The following is a 22,650-nucleotide window of genomic DNA, read 5'->3' on the forward strand; positions in this document are numbered from 1 at the left end:
ACTCAGAGGACAATGTCTCCAGCCTTTCTTTTTAAGAGGAGTGCTCAGGAAGGGAGGAAACCTTAAGTGAGGAAGAACAATCACTGAATAGCTTCTAAGAACTCTCACAGTAACACCAAGAAGGCAGACATTGTTGCCTTGGTTGATGCCATCATTTTTATTTTACATAGGAAGAAACAGTTTGGAAGGGTTGGAGTGTTTTCCAACTATAAGATGAATGGATAAGAAAATTAAAAACAGTACTATAATTCCATCTGCATTATACTTTTCTCCATAAATAACAGGGCCAGGGCTAGAGATATAGGTAAGCCTTAGAGCATGCAAGAGGCTCAGTTTCAAACAACAATCACACACACACACACAGGTGGAGAAAGAAGAAAAGAAATACCATACATATGTAGTATAGTATTAGAGCAGAATTGTATCTCAGGGAAAGCTGCTCTATCTTTGAAAACCTTAAAGCCTACACAAGCTAGAAGAAAGAGAAACACACATACTTAAAGAGTAATCCATCTCTCCCATTACTTTGCCAAATCTATTACTTCTATACCTAACTCTAGAATAATATGCTTTGTATCTACACTGATCATAATACTCCCAGCAACAGTAGTGCCACAAATATATTTAATTATTATTAACACTGAGGAGGCAGAGTGAGTTCTAGGTTAGTGAGGGCTACATAGCAGGACCCTGTCTTTAAAAAAAATATTTATGTATGTGCTAATAACATGTGTGGGTATGCACATACCACAGCATATGTGTGGTGGCCAGAGAACAACCTGCAGACTTGCAGGGGATAGTTCTCTCTTTCTATCACATGAAGACCAAATTCAAGTATCAGGCTTGGCAGCAAAGGCCTCTGGTACCTCGGTTGCCCTTCTACATCTATATACTGTTTTCAGAAAGCTTCTTAGACTATTAAATCATCAAAACATGGCAAGAAGTGCTGGAGAGATGGCTCAGAGGTTAGGAGCACCGGTTGCTCCTACAGAGGTCCCGAATTCAATCCCCAGCAACCACATGGTGGCTCACAACCGCCTATAATGAGGTCTGGTGCCCTCTTCTGGAGCACAGGCATACGTGCAGGCAGAACATTGTATACATGATAAATAAATCTTAAAAAAAAAAAAGCAAGGATGGGGCCATTTTACAGAAGAAACTGCCTTAGACAATTCCTGTTTTTGAGACTGACTCTTCAACTGTGGCAGGATCGGCTTTCAGGCCCAAGGCTCCTTTTGCCAGCCTGGTATGTAACTTAGTCTATCTTATTTTCAGGATTACCATACACAACAGGTTCCTTTTCCTCCCTTTTGAGAGGAGTGAATATTCACACAAGGGTTTTCTTTGCCACATCAAAAACCCCAGTTCTATCAACTAAAAAAGGTGACCTAATCGTGCTAGGAAGAAGTTTTACAGAGGTATGCGTCTTATAAATAAGAAATGCTCTCTTCAGCCCAATCTGAAGTCTTACATGAATTACTGGCCAAATCATTAAGCTGGAATGATTTGCATTAAAAATTTAATTTCTTTAGAATTTGTATAGTATTAAAAAAGAAACCACACCCCAAATACCCAAAAAGAAAAGGTGGGTGGGGAGAGCAGCCCAAGTAATCAATAGTCTTTCTGAACAGGAAAGTGAGGATGGGAAAAATGCCCTTGCCTTTGGCTCACACTCAGGACTCTCAGCATTTGGCATTCACTGTGAGGCACGCAGCAGGCATTCAGTTAATGTTGATTGCTTGTCATTTAGAGTCATGCATTAATTGTGCCATTAAGGCACATAATAATCAGTCAGCTTCCCTTATTAGCTCACCTTGGTGTTTTATATTCAAGAAGTGTGACTAGAGAGGGAAACCATGCTTGCCTTCAGTCCAGAATCAAACAGACAATTTAAAAAGGCAGTAGGATAGATTAGGTCATTTCTCATTGACGCAGTCAAAACAAAAACTCACGGGCTACATGTAGGCCTCAGATGGGCAGATGGCCTGGCTGAAACTTGCTGGCTGAACTAATTGCATTTAAAAATTAGAGGGCTAGAAGGATGGCTCAACAAGTAAAGGGATTTATTTGTTCCTAAGTCTTCCGACCTGAGTTCAATCCTGAGAAACCATACGGTGGGAGAGAATAAACTCCCAAAAGTCGTTCTCTGATCTCCACCTGTCCCCAGGCACATGGGTATGTGTGCTTGGGTGCAGATATGTTACATGGATGTTTGTATACCACACACAGTAAATATATTTATATGATTACTTTTTTAAAAAATTATAACTTTTAAAATTAAAATTTTAAATCATACTTTAAAAAATGTAATCATATAAAAAGTTATCAAGCATTTTTTTTTCCTTTCAAGACAAGAGTTTCTCTATATAGCCCTAGCTGTCCTGAAACTGGTTCTGTAGACCAGATCAGGCTGGCCTGGAACTCAGAGATCAGCCTGCCTCTGCCTCCCCAGTGGTGGGATTAAAGTCATGAGCCGCCACCACCTGGCAATGTCAAATATTTTTGAAGCCAGTTTGAAGAAGGCTGAGAACATGCATAGGGAGCAGTTACACCACCACACACATCTCCAGAGCCCACCTGCCAGGAACTGCACACTCCATTTAAGTTAGGTGTTGTCAACTAACACTGATCTGAAAGGTTTCACTCTGGGGGGCATAAGATGGAGGTGGAATTAAAGAAAAGTCTGCAAGGTTCTTACAGTCCGATTAAATTTAAATTCCTGTGTGTGTGTGTGTGTGTGTGTTCGTGAGAGAGAGAATGGGTATGGGTTTACTCTTGTCTCAGCACTTTGGGTAGAGAGGTCAGAAGACAATCTTTGTTTCCTGACACCTTGTGGGGTCTAGGGATTGATCTCAGGCCTTAGATTTGTACACAAGCATCTCTATCAGCTGAGTCACCTTTCTGGCCTTAACAGTCATATTTTAACTGTCCCTCAAATAGCTTCCATGTAGAATTGAGATATATAGCAAGTTCCAGGTTAGCCAGTGTTACACAGTGAGATCCTGTCTCAAAAATAAATAAACTGGGCATGGTGGTGAATGCCTTTAATCCCAGCACTCAGGAGGCAGGGACAGGCAGATCTGAGTTCAAGGCCAGCCTAGTTTACAGAACATACACACACACACACCCAAAACAATAATAAAGAAAACCCAACCTCCCCACCAAAACCCAACAATAACAACAAAATTAAGCAAACAATGAACAAATAGATAAATTATAAGCTCTTATCAGTCAAAACAGAGAAGGCTTTAAGTTTTACATAATTGATTTAAAAACTACACATATTATGACTTTAATTACAGTAGTAGCAGAAGTAGAGAAAAAGAAGGATGCCCAGGAAGAAAAGAAAGACCACACGAAATGAGAGAATGTGGGTGGGTTCTGTTGGGTAGTGGCAGTAAGGCCGGATTCCCAAATGAGTCAAGGCTTCCTAAAAATAGCTGCAAAAGGGACTTTCATTCCATGCAGAACAAAATGCTGATTAAAGGAACTGGCTTTCTGTGACTGATGATGTAATGCTGGAGAGACATACAGAGAAAGCAAAGCCCACAACTACCAGCTACTGAAACCAACGAGAGGGAAACCATATGGCCCTGCCCTTGCAAACAGAGAAACCCGGACACTGAGGCCAGTGTGGAAATGATGGGCTCGGGCCAACTCAAATATAATGTAAGTGGATGTGAGGTTTGTGGCCTCCGACAGCGTATATGAAACTTGCTGTACTTTCTGGCTTATCGTTATTTTCTTTTAAGATGGGGTGTCTCACTACTTCTGGTTGATCTGGAATTCATAGAGATCCACCTGTCTCTGTTTCACAGTACCAGAATCAAAGGTATGTGCCTGGCCCTGGGAGTGCTTTCTGAATCACCATGTAGCACACTTTAAAAATCAACGTGGCAAAGACTTTTTTTCCTTTGGCCCATTCTGACTCTATTTTTGGAATCCACTAACTGGCTTAACTGACACACAGACACAGAACAGTCTCAGTGAAATCAGTGCAGCAAGAACCCCTCATTTCCTTGAGGAACTACAAAATAAGCCATGTCTGAAGAACACCCTGAAAGGGAATTGAAAGCCACCTTGCAAGAAGAGAAAGGAGCATCAGGGGTGCATGTACAGAGAAAAGCAGGGACATAGGAAGAAGGTCATCTTCAAGTCAAAGACAGACACAATCCACTGGTGATACCGTGACCCTCCAATTTTAGAAATATGAGGGAATAAATTACTGGGTTTTTTTTTTTTTTTTTTTTTTTTTTTTGGAGATATGCTCTTTTTATATAGCCATGGCTGCCTTGGAATTTGCTAAGTAGACCAGGCTAGCCTGGTCTGCCTCCTAAATGCTAGAATTAAAGATGCGCACCACTATGCCTGGCTTTAAAATTTATATCTTTTAATCTATCAGGCTTGTGCTAGTTTGGTATTGAACCCCTGGTAGACTAAGAAGCTCATACCCTGAGGCGAGTACACAAAGGACTTGAGGGATACCCCAAATAAAAAAAAAACAAAACAAACCAACCCCCATCCTGTTGTTAATTCCCTCCTGAAAGGGAAGGGGTAACCTACTTTCTACTTTAAAAGTTACAATTGGTTTAGTAATTAAAAACACAGAGACCAGGTAAAAGATACAATTAAACCCAAAGGTTACTTCTCAGCTAATCAATCTATGATCTGTGGGGGTGGGAAGCTCCAGAATAAACTCCAGGACAAGAACTCCCTTTGCTTGGGCACATGGCTGCACATCTGGCCATGCTTGAGAGTGAAGCTGCTTCTCTACCCTTCCAAATTCCAGAAGTGCTTTATAACTTATTTAGTAATTAGACCATGAATACTGGATACATCCCACTGCACCCCCATTTTAAAAGTTTGGTAGTGATGCTATTCATTCAACAACAGACAAAGCCAAAGAAATGTCTCTCAACTCTGCGCACCAGGCATATTTTGTGCCATACACTTGGCAGAGTCCTCTGCTATTTTTCTGATGACCATTTTCCAGTTTGATGCTATCCATGATCACCTGTAACAGATGGCTGAGCTGAGCACTCTCACAATAAAAACAAGCCATTTTAATGGCAGTAGGTGATATTCAATAGGTGTGAGTGCCATTATTGAAAAAGAACGTTTGAGGGGCTGAAGAGATCGTTCAACAGTTAAGAACACTTGTTGCTCTTGCAGAGGGCCAACGTTCGATTCCCAGCACCTTCATGGTGACTCACAACTATGTGTGACCCAGTTCCGGGGGATCTGATGCATCTTCTAACCTCTATGTGCACCAAGTCTGCATGTGGTGCACATACCAGGCCAACATGGAGGCAAAACACAATACAATAAAGTGAGTAAAATATTTTAAAAAAATTGAGGTTGAGGGGCTGGAGAGATGGCTGAGGGCTTAAGAGCACTGACTGACTGCTCTTCCCAGAGGATCCTGGTTCAAGTCCCACCACCGAAATGGCAGCTCACAATTGTCTGTAACTCCAATTATAGACACACATGGCAAAACACCAATGCACATAAAATAAAAAAAAATTTGTTTAAAAAAATTTTTTTTAAATGTTAAAAACTGGGCTGGAGAGGTGGCTCAGTGGTTAACAGCACCGCCTGCTCTTCCTGAGGTCCTGAGTTCAATTCCCAGCAACCACATGGTAGCTCACACCATCTAGAATAAGACCTGGTGCCCTCTTCTGGTATGCAGTCAGAACGGCATCAGTAACTGATTAAGAACGGTCACGGAGTCTCTAAAAATCATCCCAATGGAACAAGGGGGTATAGACAATGACACAGGTGGGCAGGGCCCATTTAGAAGGGAGCATATTGAATAGGCACAGGTGGTGCTCTTAGTGGCAGAACTCCAAAGACAGGCCAATAAAATGCCTAAATACTAATAAGACACTGTACACATAATAAACAAATCTTTAAAAATGTTAAAAACTAAAGATGACTTATATCCAAATTTATGGAAAACTACAGGCTTTTGTCAGAATAGATCTAGAGCAAGTATAAGAATGGTCACTTGATGCCTGGGGTTACCAAACCTCAAGAAACAGTCCTGCCTTTCATGAGAGAAGCTCTCCAATCATGTATACAACAAGCAGGATATGTGATGTATGAGGGAAAGCATTTAACAGCAACAAACAAATCCAAAAACAAAAAAACAAAACAAAACAAAACAAAACAAAAAAACCTCCAGGGCTAGGAAAAAGGTTCAGAAGGCAAGAGCACTTTCTATCTTATAGACTAGAGTTCATTTCCCAGCCCCCATGTTCCCAGCTCCAAGGGATCAAGGCCTCTAGACTCCAAGGATACTGACACTCATGTGCACATACTTACAGACAGGTGCGCACACGCGCGCGCGCGCGCGCGCACACACACACACACACACACACACACACACACACACACACAATTTAAAAATAATAAAATGTTTAAGCGTTCTGGAAAAATCCTTTGAAACAGGATATAAAGGAATTCCTAAGGTCTAGGGAAAGGTTTTTTAGGAGTAGGGTGGTGATACACATTTGAATCTCAGCAATCTGCAGATTGAGGTGGGAGGATTCAGAATTCCAGGCTAGTCTGGAGTACATAGTAAAACCCTATTTCCAGGAACTACCTCCAATCTCACTCATAAAGAGTGAATGGAAGCTGGGTGTGGTGGCACACACCTTTAATCCCAGCACTTGGAAGACAGAAGCAGGCGATCTCTGTGAGTTCCAGGCCAGACTGGTCTGCAGATCGAGTTCCTGGACAGCCAGGGCTGTTACACAGAGAAACCCTGACCAAAACTGAAGGGGTGTGTGTGTGTGTGTGAATGAAAGTAGGAAAGTTCTGGTATCAGAGACATGGTTCTGTGGGTAAAGTGAGTTCAATGCCTGGCCCCACATGGTGGAAGAGCAAACTGACTCTGGCCAGTTAATTGTCCTCTAACCACCACATGTGAGCCATGGCTAATGCGCATTTACAAATGTGTGTGTACACACACATACTTAATGTTTAAAAAAAAAAGGAGGTTCTTAGAAAATACCTAAGTATCACTTATGCCAGTTATGAGCATGTATAAATGAACTGGCTTCTTCTAATCTTTATTTTTAAAATTCCCTTGGACATTTTTTTTAATAAACTGCTTATATTAAAAAAAAAAAGAAGAAGAAGAAAAAGAAGTATTGGGGGTTGGAGATAAGGCTCTTCAGCAGTCAAGAGTACTGTTGCTTTTGCAGAGGACCCAGGTTGGGTTCCTAGCACCCACATGGTGACTTACAATCAGCTCCAAGGGACCTCACACTTGAAGGTATCAGATACACATATATACATATTCATAAGCATGCAAAACATAAAATGAAATAAAATATAAAAATAAATAAAATATACAAAATGTTTTAAAAAGACATATACTTGTCTCTTGTAATAGTGTTCTCTCAGGGAACTGCATGCCACAGGCCAAGAGAGCCAACCAGAGTGGCATACCCACAGCGCAACACACTAACCTGCTTCTGGATCTGCAGGAATCTTCCACATGTACAGGTTGAAGTCATCAGAGCCTGAAAGGATATACTGTTGGAACAAAAGAGACATTGTATATATTATTATATAATTGGAGAGATGCTTACTCAATATATAATATAACATATAGCCTTGTGATATACCTATATCATTCTGTAAAAAGAAATTTTATTTAAAACAGGGTCAGTGATATGTCTCAGTGGGCAAAAGCAATTGCTGTGCAAGTCTGATGACCTGAGTTTGGTCCCCAGATCCCACAGTGGAGGGCAAGAACAGATCATGTGCATCATATTACTGTTTCTCTCTCTCACACACACAATTTTTAAAAACAGCACAAACTGTCATATATTTAAGGTGCCACAAAGCAAATAATCTTGCACAAATATTCACAGATCACAAGACAGAAAATAAAAACTAGGATCTTTATAGAGATCATTAACTTGAGGTCAAGCATCCTAAATTTCTCTGCATCCCCTTGACATCCTGGAGCAGCAAGCTGCCGCCAACCAAACATGACTCAGTGCCAATGACATAGCACTGTTTTTATGTAGCAGCTTCAAATTGCCTGGTCTGAAAGGGGTCATTATTGCTAGATCTAATTAATTAGACTCATAAACACATTGTGTGCATCTCTGGCCTTCATGATGTTCTCTGAAGCTAGCCTAGTGCTCACACTGATACTGTCTCAACTCTTCTGGGAATTGCTGAGCCTGTATTCTCTTAATGGAACCTAGCTACTTCTATACCTACATGTTTTACATTGTCTACTTGGTGCAAGCCCCTTGGGAATTCAGATGTCACTTTACATGCCCTTATAAGCAACAGAGTAGCTGGCCTCTCTGCTGCTCTTAGGTTAGCATGCAGTATAAATCATTTTTGTTAATCTTGTGAAATTCCTGGGCTCCTGAATTCTAACTTCCGAACTGCAAGAAAACTTTTCAATTGGAGTGTGATATGTTCCCTTTGAGTTTCCTGGTCTTGAGCAAATTTACATAGTGACTTGTCAACCACTTAGGTGGTAGATTAGGGACATTAAGGTCTCATCTGGGTCCCAACACTCATTCCTGGAGAACAACCAACTTGGTTCTCCCATTTAGCAGGTTAAGACACTAAATCAGCGCTTTCTCCTCGACGCCCTGACTTTGAGGAGAGCACAGCTTCACTGTAACTGGCCTACCCCCACTTCCCACTCATGCTCCTCAAGGTGTTTGAAAGCTAGGAGATTTTTTTCTTAACAAACAAACAAACAAACAAAAAAAAAACATAAAAAGAGTCAAGACAAGATCAGTGTGCACATTTGACTAGCTTCAGAGAAAGTCATGAGGGCTAAAGATTTAGCAATGGCTCTCCCGTAGCCTGTGGGTTCAACCGGTGAGCCACCTATCCCTTCTGCCTGACTGCCAACTGCCAGGTTCCACATCTCTTTGCCAAAGGCTTTCTCCAAAGCCTGTCTGCAGATCACTCCAATGAGAACTGCATGGGAGCAGCCGTTAACCAAAGATTTGAGTAGCTACACGAGTAGCTTATAAGCACCCCAGCTTCCTGTCCTGAGAGAAGAACTTGATGTTCCCCCCTCTCTGCAAACCCAAACTTCCTTTCCCCTCACACTGTTCTGCTCTGCTGTTACTGCATTTCCAAAGAATTAGTTATACCTGAAAACTGAACCCATTATAAGACAGAGGCAGAGGGAACCAGAACACAAAAGAATCATCTACTAATTACATGTACAAGCCTACATGCATGCATGCAGGCATGTATGGAATAAAACTCACTAGTCAATATCTCACTGTTCCATGTTCTGCTTAAAAGAGGCTGTAAACATGACACAGAATTCCTGCTTCTTTCCCTCCCCAAACTAAACCACAACAACAAAAATGCACACTAAAAAAAGTATAGCAAGGCTATGCTTATCAGAGGTCTCACTTTACTGAAGGATCAGTATTTTGCTATTTGCTTAGTATTCACTGGGGCAGAGCCCTAGGAATGTTAAAGGGGCCGCCCAGACAGAACGCTGACTCAGAAGACAGCCTTAGAAGGAAGAAAATGCTCCCACAGAGTTAAGCTGGCTATAATATGCTAGTTCCTCAAACACACAGAAAATGCTTAGAATACTTTAAATGCTTTTGGGGATAAAGCAAGTTCTGATAGCTCATCCCTTAAAACCTCTCTTCCATCTACCAGGACAGATCATTTCCAGGGGGGGGGGGGGTCTCGACCCACTGACATCTAGTCAGACTGTGTAAGTGCTCACCAACACTGGAATTACAAGATGCCCTGAGGAATTCATTTATGGCATTTAGTGGTTGTCTGTGGGACTCCTGCCAACATTAACAGTTGGCTGCCCGGGATACTGTTAACTGGGAGTCTGAAATAAAAATGAGTTCATTCTTTTATTCTTTAAACAAATATTTATTGAGTGTCTACTATGTACTGAGCACTGTTCCAGGGAAGGAAATACAGAACGGGCAAAAAAGAGACTCTGCCCCTGACCTCATACTGTCATCTTATATAATATGGAAAAAAATGGAACAAAACTAGGAACAAGAAACACATACGTGTGGCACACGCCTTTAATCCCAGTACTTGGGAGGCAGAGGCAGGTGGAACTCTTTGAGTTCAAGGCCAGCCTGGTTTACTGAGTTTCAGGACAGCTAGAGCTACACAGAAAAACCCTGTCTCAAAAATACAAAAAATGAAACAAACAAAAATAAACACATACGTGATGCTCCCAGGGTGGGTAAACATTAAAAGAAAAGTAAATCATCTCAGGGTAGAGAATTGGGGAGCGGTGGGGCAGCTTATTTCTAGTTTCTGGGTTTTTTGTTTGTTTGTTTGTTTGTTTTTTTTTTTTTTGGTAGGGTGTTCATTCACAAAAGGCCTCTGATAAAATGGCATTTTGAGCAAAGCCCTGAAGGAAATGAGGGAGCAAATTATGTGGATATCTGGGAGAAGACTACTCCAGAAACGGGTAGAGAATTCTGAGATATTTCAAAATACAAATTAGCAAACTGTATGTAATGTCTCAAAACTGTAATCCAAGTGTTCAGAAGGCTTTGAGGCAAAGAGCTGAGTGAGGAAGATCCTAGACTACATAAGAGTTCCAGGTCAGCCTGGGCTAAACAGAAAGATCCTGTCACAAAACAAAACGCAGAACAAATTGGGTAGCCCATGAACCTGGGGCCCCACATACTCTGAGTAGTACTCTACCACTCAACTCTTTATCCAGTCTTTTAAAAACCATTGTTGAAACAGGGGTCTTACTAGCTTGCCCCAGCTGGCCTTGAACTTGTGATCACAGGCCTTTGTCATCGAGCCCGGTGGTTTTTTCCAAAGCTGTGGGTCTGGTGTAGAGGCATTTAATATCACCACAGGAAGGATCTCCTTTCCTAAGGTTGCCTCCTAGGACTGGGCTGGTTGAAGCCTCAGACCGAGTGAGTACTGCCAAATGGTTAGTGCTCAATGCACTAAGTCCTGGTGGGCTCTCTCAAAACCATTCTGCTGTGGGGTACAATGGAAACTGACTGGACAAGAAACAAAAACAGAAGAGCTCTCAAGCCAATCACTACCAAGAGAAATATCTACAGTATATGAACTCATTAATGTTCATAGACGATAATAATCATTTGGACTAAATCATAAAACAGAGGTCTAATTTCTCTCTCTTTCTCTTGGTATCTCTTTTTTCCATATTGCTGAGATTAAAGACTGGGCCATCATGATCCAGTGTTCCATGAGGGTTCTGGAGAGCTGGGTCCTTATACTTACACACAAGCACTTTACCAACCTAGCTATCTCCCCGGCTCTAATGGTCTCTTTCTTTATCTTGACACCTAATTTCAATTGGGTTTTTAAAAATTGTTTTGTTTTGGTTAATTTTTAAGACAGAGTCTTATACAGCCCAGACTGGCCTCCAACTTAAAAACAGCCTTGCACTCCTGATCTTCTGACTTTGCTCAGCTTCTCCCTTTCCCCATGACAACCCTCCTCCTCCACACCTCCCGGTCTCTTCACCTGCTGTTTCTCTCCCTCTCTCCTTCCCCACCTCTGTTTGAGACAGTGTCTCACTATTAGCCTAAACTGACTGAGAATTATAGATCTCCTGACCCAGGCCTCTTGTAAAAGTTCACAGTAATTTGTGGGATTTTCCCAAGGGATATTTGTTTATTTAAGTGTATGTGTGCTGTGTATGTGGGCGGGACTCAGGACAACTTTTGGGAGGTGGTTCTGTCCCACCATGTGGATTAAAGGGATGAAACACAGGTTGGCCCACGTGGTGAGCCATGTCACCAGCCCACCAGTAAGCTGCCTGATGTTGATGCTGGGAATTGAACTCAGGTCTTCAGGAAGACCTGTGCTTTTAATCACTGAGCCATTTCTCCAGCCCCTATTTTTCATCTCTCTTTATAAAAAAATTTAAACATGTATTTTATGTGTACGCATGTTTTACCTGTATATATGTAAGTGCACCATGTGCATGTATCAGACCTCCTGAGCCTGGAGTTGCAGATGATGATTGTGAGCCACCATGTGGGTGCTGGGACTCGAGCCTGGGTCCTCTGCATGAGCAACAAGTGCTCTTAACCACTGAGTCATTTGTGTTGATTTGAACAAGAACAGCCCCACAGGCTCATATACTTGAATTCTTGGTCCCCAGTTGGTAGAACTGTTTGGAAAGGATTAGGGGTGTGGCCTTTTGGAGAGATGTGTGCCACTATGGGTTTGCTTATTCTCTTCTCCCTCCCCTCTTCATCACTATTTGTGAATCAAGATGTGAGCACTCAGCTCTTCCTTCATAACACCATTATGAGCCCTAACCCTGTGAAACTGTGAGCAGAGTTAATTTCTTTTATAAGTTACCTTGGTCATGGTGTTTTAACACAGTGATGGAAAAGTAACTCACATACCATCTTCCCCTTCTTCATCTTTTAAACAACAACTTTCTCTAGAAATTTCTCTTTCCAAGACATAAATACACAAACATACAAACCCACACAATTTAACGACTTGAAAGCTCAAATAAAGTTCTAAATTAGGCCTTCTACAGACAAATTGATTTCAAAATACTATCTGGACTATAGGTAAATTCCTAGCAGCTACATTGCAGCGATATATTATTTCTGATTTATTAAAGCTTGCTTGAGGATTCAGAAAGCAAAGTCAGCCACAAGCCATAGAAGGCAGGCACACACCTTTAATCCCAGCAGCCAGAAACTAGGTGGTGATAGTACACACCTTTAATCCTAGGACTGGGAATTAAGAGGTAGATGGATGGATCTCTCTGAGTTCAAGGCCACCCAGGGATTCGTGAGATTGAATGAGTCTAAAAGAGTAACAGATCACAAGCTTTTAATCCCGCACTAGAGGGTATATGAAACAGGAGCAAGAGGATTAGGAGGCATTCATTCTCCAGCCGTGCTGAGGAGAGGCTATAGTCTGAGGCTTGGTGACCGCTCATGGACACGGGATCAGCCCTTTTAGTGTGAGGTAGAGGTAAGAAACTGTGGCCCTCTGCTTTTCTGAACTTCAGCTTGAAGCCCAATATCAGTCTCTGGGTCATTTATTTTACATAATTTTATAAATATGGTTATCAATAAAAAAATAACCTGAGTTAAAAGAAAAAAATCAAAAGAGGCAAGTGAACTACTAGACACAGTACAATTAATACTCAGAAGAGTTCTCAACAGGCCCTTTGGTAAGAGGAAAATCTCTTGCTGTTCTCCTGACAGCTATGTAGAGGACTGGATGGATAGAAAGATGAGTACACACAAAAATGTGCATGCGAGTGTGTGTATGTGTGCGTGCCTGTGCATGCGAGTGTGTGTGTAAGCGAGTGTGTGTGGTTTGCATGTCTGTACAGCTCTCAATGTTCCCTGACGTCTACTGGAGGGAATATATCCATCAGTCACTACTCATTGTGTGATGATCAACTTAGTTCTCTCCAAAGGCCCCTTCCACAGTAATTGATTATTTTCCAGTAAACGGCATGTCTGTCTAATTAACTATTGACTAGGCTAGGAAAACCAGATGGCTCTTCTGGCCAGGATCAATAATAGAAAAGAAATAGCTATTTTTATTTAATTAAACATAGCTCTTTAGTTCCCCTGACCTTTGTTAGAAGGAAAAAAAAAAAAAAATAAGACTGCAAAACTTTGTGACAGACTCTTCAGAGATCATTTCTAGAGAAAGGTTTGCAAACTGTATAAATACATGTCTCATTATACCATTTATTTATACTACTAGTACCTGCCACAAATATTATCTAAAGCATTAGAGAAAAATTTTCTCTGGGAAAGGCAAGCAACAGATTTAACAGGTGATAAGACAAACAGAATTGCATTGGCTCTTAATGAAAGCATACATATATGCACACCTAGAGGAGGGGCACATATGCATACTCACACACAGAGGAGGATCGTATATACATATTCATAACCATAAGAATATTAGCTTTGCATGTGGAGTTAGATTATTCTCGTTATTTTGGATCACTTGCCATTTCAGCTCTATTAAACTCCTGGAATTCTTTGGTTTATTAATAACCAAACTTTGAGGTCTGAGTAGGGAAAAATAGATTAATAAAGAAATATTCTATAACAGCAGCTGATAATATTCAAATAATTAGTAGGAAAGAACACTTTTTAAAAAAGCTCTGTTCACCCTACAGACTACAGCTAGGATATCTGAATCTTCTTCGAATCCCCCAAGACAGCGCCCCTTACCAGCAGGAAGTAGTTTGGAAAGAACAACGCCCAAATTCCCAAATATTGTGTATAAATGTTTGTTTTCATTTAATTGGACTTTGTTATATAAAATTAAATAAAAAATACTCTATATGCATAAAAAACAAAAACAAAACAAAACAAAAAAAAAAAGCTCTGTTCAAATCAGCAGCAGCTGCTATAAGCAAGCCTTACTTGAAGACAAGAATTTATGGAAATTCATTTTGGAAACCCAGGTTTGGACTGAAGCAGCATTAGCAAATGGCATCAGTACCCAGTCTTCCCTCCAGTGGCCATAGTTTTGATAGCCAGGGACTGAACTGTCTCACTTGAGTCCAACTATATGCATTACTCAAAGGCTCCAAGTATTCAAGAAGATGATTTTCCCTTTTCTCCACACCTTGAGGAAGCAGGAGAAAGAGGAAAAGCTATTGAATGAGTCAAATGTTGAAGGTGGCTGGCAGGCAGAGCAGGGACACTATGACCCATCCTGCTTCATTAATGTCTGCCAAGGTTTCCAAGTGGGTCTACACGCTTAGCTGGGGTTGAGCTTAAAGGAGAACTGTCATGCCATGTTACCAGAGCGCAGCGATTTCACTTATTCCTAACCTAAGAATTAATCCAGGTTGTCTTGTGTTTGTTTTCAGCCCAACAGTTATTATTAGACCACCTCTGGTGGGCTTTCCCTGATTTCTAAGTTCTTAAACTGAGCCAGTAAATGGACTACAGGATAAACTTCACCCAAGGGAAAATTCCTGTGTTTAAGATTGGTAATAGCTGAGCATTCAGGTCCCAGGATTCCTGTAAACCCTTACAATTTTCTCCACTATTATGTGGTTATATACAGCTTTTTTTTTTTTTTTTTTTTTTTTTTTTTTAATAGGGTTTCTATATAGCCTTGGCTATCCTGGGAACTTAGAGATCTGCCTTCCTCTACCAAGTGCTAGAATTAAAGGCATCGCCATCATGGCCTGGCTATATGCCCTTTCTGATAAAATTCACAGCTCTCAGGTTTTCAAAATGGCTCAAGGTTTAAAATAATTCAAAACATCTGATTTGATAAACAAGTTCTCTTCAATCCATCTCTTCCCCCTTGGCACTGGGGATCAAATCTTAAGACCTTACATGGAAGGCAAGCATGCCACCACTGAGCTACATCCCTTCTGGTCTGCCTTCAACTTTTTATTTGGGGGCGGTAGAATCCTCCTGCCTCAGCCTCTGCAGCAGCTAGGACTACACAGGTCTGCACCTGGTTAAAACAAAATCCTCTAAAATATCCACTCGCACGCAGGCCATGGTGGCACACAACTTTAATCAGAGGTAAATGGATCCCCATGAATTCCAGATCGGCCTGGTCTATGTAGCCAGTTCCAGGTCTGCCAGGGCTACATAGTAGGACCGTGTCTCAAGAAAACAAAATAAACAAATAAGTAAAATATCCACTCCCTGGTGGCTGGGGAGATGGCTCAGTGGGTAAAAGCACTTGCCATGCTTGCCGCTCCCCAGGCACCACGTAAGAGTCATCTTTAATGCTCAGCCTGCCCCTAGAGGGCAATAGGAAGGACACAGAAGACTCCGGTTTCACATTTACACAGGACCCCATCTCCAACAAGGTGGAAAGCTGAGGAACAGTACCTGAAGGCTGTCCTCTACATAAGTGCTGTAGCACACGTGTACACCCATAAAAATAAAATCCCTTTAAAAAACTCACTCTCCAAATAATACCTACAAGGAATTCACTGGCCATACACTTTGTATGTAGCTCGCTCTCACTGGCCCATGAAGACCACTTCATGATTATGAGAGAAGGTCACTACCACAGGAAAGGAAGTGAACTTAGTCCTGGGCTAATCCCAACACTTGGAGCCATTTCAAATCACTCTGGGCCTCACTTCCCAGGGGGATGAAACCATCTGTACCAAAGGTCACTGTGTGGATTCAAATACTACAGAAAAAACAGAAAGTAAGGAAGTGGGAAAATACCCAAGAGTCATAATAAACCAAAGGGTGGAAACCCAAGAGTTAAATTTTCCTGTAGAAAAAGGTCTATTTTTATTTCTTATGAAGAATGTGTCTCATGGAGGGTCAAATGAGTGTGTGCGTTGGGGGGGATGGGGGACAGACAAAGTTGTACAAAGAGCTACAGTTTACAGGGCAATTCTCCAGTCTAGTGAGTTTTTACACACACATTCTTACTGCTCATCCTACACACACTGTATCAACAGAGAGAGGGTGAGCGGGGACGTCATGTCTGAAGCCAGGACACATTCTGTGGTTATTTTGTTGGATGCATGGGGTACAAGGCAGCTGTTTGGGGGAGGGAAACAAATGATTTCATTGCCATGATTTTGGGTGCCCTCGCCAACTGTCAAATCCACCAGAAAGGCTACTCAGCCTTTTCAAGAACACTTCGCTGTATTTTTCTTTCCTTCCCCATTCCTCTTTCAGCAAGATACAGAGACAAGCATGCCTAGCCATTAATGGAGACTAAAAGAGTAGATTTTGAAATAGTCAGCCCTGTCCATTTCCAGGTCCACAAGCTGTTAGCACGAGAAGACTGGCTTCTCAGAAGCCTGAGCATTCTGCTGGACCCAGGCTAGGACAGAAGCATTTAAAGAATTGTTAAAGAGAGGGAGTAAAAGATAAGTGCTGCCCTATAAGTGTGCACAAATAAAGCCAGCAGGTGGAATATTAATATTCTTTTCAACCCTGTGAAGTTTTGCTTGCCTGGGATATACACAGGACTATAAAGCTTAGAACAGCATCTAGCCGGCTAGTCCAGCTTTAGGAAGAAAACATAACAAAATGTAAAGATTTGTGAACCAAGAGAGGCTAACTATTGAGCTCAGGTGACTTCTAGGGAAGGAATGCTGCTCCGCTGCAAGGTCACTCACTAGACTCTAGAACTAGGTGACATGCGGAAAAGTCCAAGAATGGGCAGGCAGTCTGTAGCCCTTGCTGCTCAAGGGAGGAAGCTGAGGCTGGGGGATCATTTTAGGCCAAAAGTTCACGGTCAGCCTGGGCCACATAGTCTTCTGGAATATTACTTTAACTATGTAAGTGTTACATTGTTTGTGCTGCATTTGTTTAATGGTGTAAAGATGTGTTGATTTGCCTGCCTAAGGCACCTGATTGGTCTAATAAAAAGCTGAATGGCCAATAGCTAGGCAGTAGAGGGAATGGTAGGGCTGCAGACAGAGAGAATAAGTAGGAGAAGGAATCTAGGCTCAGGGGAGAAAGGAAGAGAGAAGGAGGGAGAAAGAAAGGGAGACGCCAGGGCTAGCCCGTCAGGCAGCTGCCAACCAGCCAGACATGGAGTAGAACATAATGAAAAAAAGGTAAAAAGTCACGAGGCAAAACAGAGATGAAGAGAAACTGGTTAAATTAAGTTATAAGAGCTATTGGGGCAAGCACAAGAAAAGGCCACATATTCACGACCAATAATAAGCTTCCATGTCATAATTTGGGAGCTAGTTGGTGGCCAAAAGAAAGCCTGCTACAACATTGTGAGACTGTATCTCAAAAAGGAAAAAAAAAAAAAGCTTAAATCTATTATTAGGTTTTTGTTTCTGTTGACATTGAGCAAACTAAATGTTACTGTCACCTAATCTAGCAGTGATTATTATTACATTTGGATATTTTAAATATACTAGAGATAAACAAACCATGCATTAGTAGTCAGCCTAAAGCAGGAAAAGACGACTGCATAGAGAGCTTTTGCCTGGAAATCAAACCATGCAATACCAGGTGAACTGGTCCACCATAACATCTGGAGCATAATAAATGTTCTGCAAACATCTGCTTTATTACTTTTAAAAGGCATAAAGCTAGGAAATATTAATCAGACAGACCATGAAAGCAAACATGAGATAAAATACCCTGCGGAGTAAGGCAGAGATCTCATGGTGACCCATACCAGAGTACAGATAATACACAGATTTGCTCTATCACTACAATGAGTTATCAACTTGCTACAGTAATTCAAAACAAAGATTTCACAAGACAATCTACCTTTGTGTAAAGAAAATTAATCAGGTAGGAACTTGGCGACACAGAGGCTGTCACAGCAGTGATGGACTGAAACTGAGTAGAACTGAGATGAACTGAAACTTTAACAGAATACAGGCTTTCTAGTTACCTATGGTTTCCACTGCTCCTTACTGTACACGCCAGACAAACTCACTCATTTTTGTAGCCTGTCTGCTTCTAAGAGCCTGAGTTCAAGTCCGTGCTCAGCTATAAGCACACATGTGTCAGCTGTAAGCACACATGTATCAGTTGTAAGCACACAAGTGGTGATTTGGGCACCTTAGTTTTCTGAACCTCAGCTTTCTCAAAAGGAAGAGTTAGTTCAAAACAATCTCAGAAGGCTCTGTGATTAGAACTTATAAGACACAAAGTGGGCTCAGCAATATTTCATACTTTATTCTTTGGCCTTATTTCTCAAAATATTAATTTTATTTTGAGGTAAATGGACTACCTACTGAACGTAGGATGGTAAAAAAATAAAACATAAATTCAGGCCCTCTTGCACAATATCTGAGTCCATTTATGGGCCTGACTAATTTCCTTGTAATTAAAAGCTAAAGGGCTGTCTCAGATAGATGGGCTCATCCATGTTCATTCATTCCTATTATGGAAATTCTCAAATTCCTCTCTGGAATGATTACCCTGCCTATGACTAAATGAAGAGTGCACAGCACAGAGCCCCAGGGTGCAGGAGTCTTCAGAGTATAGACATAGGAATGATGTCAACATAAAGATGGAAGCAAATGCCTGTAACCCTACCCACTTAGAAGGCTGACTGCAAGTTTGAGGCCAGACTGGGCAAATACATTGAGACCCTGTCCCAAACAACTTAAAAGCAGCAAGATCCTGTCTGGACTAGTAAAAACCTCCCAGTTGTAGAGATCACAGTGCACTGGCTAATGCTGAGTAACCCTTGACTGTGGAGGCAGTCAGAGCCTATGAATCACTTTTGAGAGACATGTTCCAAGACTGGGACAGTAAGTCTGTCTGGCACCTAAAACTGTTTGTACACTTGAAACTATGAGCTTAGTTGACTAGTTTTACCATAAATCCATTACTTAAATCATTCTAACCAAGGCCTCTAAAAGCTGTCCAGAAAGCTAAATACCACACATTGATCAAAGTACTCAAGAGTCACTTCAGCAAGTATTTATTGTGCTCTTACTACATCCTAGGACTTGGAGACAAGACAATGATTGGTTAGCTATGTTCTTAGTCCCTAAGGAGTGAACAAAAATGTCAAACAAATCTATTTCCTAACCCACTGGGTTAAATATCTCGAATAATCTATAAGGGGGATACAAGTAGACTGAAGACTGATTCAAGGCCAGAGAGTCAATAACTTTTACATCCTCTTCATCCAAGAAAAAACATTTACTGTAACCAAAAAGCAATGTATTTTATCAAAGAAACCTGAACATGGGTCTCAGCTAGAAGGCCTGAGCAGTCTAAGGGACCTCAGACAGTGGAACCAGGATGTATTCCTGGTGCACAAAAGGACCTTCACAAAAGGACCTTGCGGGCACATCCCCCATAGAGGGATACTCCCTTAACCTAGAGAAAGGAGAGAAGTCCTAGTCCCTACTTCAAATGACTTGACAGATCTACATGACCCCTCCTGGATGACATCACCCTACATATGGAGTGGGGAGTGGGGGTGGGTGGGAGGGGAGGATGGTCAGGATACATGTGAGGGGGGGGAGGGACGGAGGGAAGGATGGATGGAGGGAGAGGGAACTGGGATCGATATGTAAAATAAACAAATAAATATTTTTTTTTAAAAAATGATAGAAAAAGATCAACAAAAACAATGAACAAAGGACAAAGGGACGAGGAGGCTTGGTTGACATTTTCACAGTAACACAAAATCAAATCAATCATTCTATACAACAAAGTTGAATCCTATTACTTCATCTCTAGAACATGATTTTCTTTTCACTCAAGAAAAATATTGTATCTGAGGGTGTGGCTCAGTTGATAGAGAACTTCCCTAGTACGCACAAAGCCCTGGGTTCAAACCCCAGAACAGCATCAGCATTAATTGTGTTTGGTGACTTATACCTGTAACCTCAACATGTGACTCAAAAAAAAAAAAAAAAAAAGGAGAGGACAAATAAGTTTAAGGTTTTTCAGCTACTTGGTGAAAGTTGGAGCTCTTGCAGAAGACTTGGGTTTGGTTCCCAGCACCCACATGGTGGTTCATAACCACCTATTAACTCTAGTTCCAGAGAACCCAATGCCCTCTTCTAGTCTTCATAGGTTTAAACATGCACATGGTGCCCACATACTCATGCATACACACACACACGTTTTTGAAGTCTATAATAACACACATGCGAATAAAAACAAAATTGTTTAGGTTCTGAGGCCTTCCTGAGGCCATCTAGTGGTGTTCAATGTGGATCTCAATTAAGTAGGCCCTAGAATTCCAAACTTAGACTAGATCCTACATTTGGACACCTATTCTATACATAGAAAAGGTGACTATCTTAGCCGGTGGTAGTGGTGCGCGCACCTTTTATCCCAGCACTCAGGCATGTACATCTGTAAGGGTGTTGGATTCCCTGGAACTGGAATTATAGACAGTTGTGAGCTGCCATGTGGATGCTAGGGCATTGAACCCAGGTCCTCTGGAAGAGCAATCCGTGCTCCCAACTGCGGAACCATCTCTGCAGCCCCCGATTCTGATATTTTTGCCTCATAGTTATTGTCTTCATCCAGGATGCCAGGGGTACATTCATTAAGGCACACCCTGTAAACCAAGGCTAGCAACCAGCTCTGCCACATTTGTGAGCAGGTCTCGAGATTCTAAGAATGTGCCATTTAAAAGGGGGAGCTTGAGGCAAATTAGCCTGCCAGTGGAGGACATTTCAGTAACAGTGATGAGTGAAACCACATGCTGCCTGGGAGACAGGTATCTTGGATGGCATCATTTTCTTGGATGAAATGGCCTCAGCAGCCTTGTTTGAGAAAAAGCCAACATCCTATGTAGGGCTGTCCAGCCTAGATGTGTGTTTCTATTCTTTTCTGAATTACTGGGATTGGAGATACTATTGTTGATGTAATGGGGGCAGTTGAGGGTCTGGAGGAGGCCTAGGGGTTAAGAGGACCCAAGTTGGGCTCTCACTCCCACATCAGGCAGCTCACAGCTCAATCCAGCTCCAGGGGGTCCTCTGCTTTCTCACCTCTGAGAGCACCCACACACAGACACACAATTGTGCAATACATAAGCTAAAAAGGTGGCAGTTTAAAAGTGGACTTGGCATACTTACATCACCAGCAACAGACCCTTTACATCTGTCTTTCTCTGCTCAATCACTGAGGCCAGTCCAAGTGATCACTGACAACTACTTCAGAATCACTTTCCCCCTCAACAGTTTAAACCTCGTGTGGTACAAAGGAGAAACTGAGAGCAAGACAGTAAGACACAGTGATGCAGATGGCGAAGGCACCGACCTGGTCACGATCCCCTGCAAAGCAGCAGCTCTTCATAGTGCAAGAGTTGAAGTAACCCTGATTGTCAAACTGGAACACTGGCAGGCGGGAGTGGATGTCATAGAGGACAGGGGGCAGGCGCCGCCGCAGGGCCAGGAGCTGGGTCCCGTTGCTGTTGAATCTCACACTCATGGCACTTTGGAGCGATAAGTTGCCACCATAGCGCAGGAGAGAACTGAAAGGCAAAAAAGCACCAGGGTCAAATCTGAGGCAGATGGGGTCAAAGCCACACACTGAATTAGCTTCTTGACATGTGTCCAGGCTGTCCTGTATTATATCAGAATTCCAACCAAAGGCTATTTAAATACGAGAGCATCTTCTATTAGAATATAATTAACTATGTTAAGAATAGCTCCTGGAAGTTGGGCAGTAGTAACACATGCCTTAATCCCAACACTCAGAGGCAGAGGCAAGCAGATCTCTGACTTCAAGAGCCTGGTCTACAGAGTGAATGCCAGGATAGCCAGGGCTACACAGAGAAACCCTGTCTCAAAACAAAACAAGACAAGACCCTCTCAAAAAATCAAAACAGACACCTGAAAGTTATCCTTTGACTTCTACACACACACAAATAAATGTAAAAAGTTAATAGCAATGGTATCAATGCATTTTGAAGAAAAAAAAAAAGACATTGAAATCATTAGTTATTTGTTTAACCATGCCCAAAATAGATACTTGAAAGACCCTGGTAGAGTCCTGTCCACTCCCATTGTCCAATAATGGATTTACTTTGCGGGGGGGGGGGGTTAAGTTTAAGACAGGGTTTCTCTGTGTAATGCTGGCTGTCCTGCAGCTGATCAGTAGACCAGGTTAGCCTTGAACTTAGAGATCAGCATGCCTCTTCCTTTTGAGTGCTGGGATTAACTAATAATGTTTGTTTTTTGTTTTGTTTTTGTTTTTGCTTTTAGAGACAGGG

The 22,650-nt window shown here is 41.8% G+C and overlaps 1 protein-coding gene across 3 annotated transcripts in view; it reads right to left on the reverse strand.

The window, feature by feature from the left end:
• Dcaf5 (DDB1 and CUL4 associated factor 5) overlaps positions 1 to 22,650 on the reverse strand; it is an 86,927-nt gene that overhangs the window by 17,351 nt on the left and 46,926 nt on the right. For all 3 annotated transcript variants that reach the window (XM_051196217.1, XM_051196218.1, XM_051196219.1), the window contains exons 6-7: positions 21,696 to 21,909; positions 7,476 to 7,542 (exon numbers count right to left, since the gene is read on the reverse strand). In XM_051196217.1, coding sequence (XP_051052174.1) covers positions 7,476 to 7,542; positions 21,696 to 21,909 — 281 coding nt within the window. The remainder of the gene's footprint in view (positions 1 to 7,475; positions 7,543 to 21,695; positions 21,910 to 22,650) is intronic.

Source organism: Phodopus roborovskii, unplaced genomic scaffold, assembly GCF_943737965.1.
Source record: "Phodopus roborovskii unplaced genomic scaffold, PHOROB, whole genome shotgun sequence".
Lineage (NCBI taxonomy): Eukaryota > Metazoa > Chordata > Mammalia > Rodentia > Cricetidae > Phodopus > Phodopus roborovskii.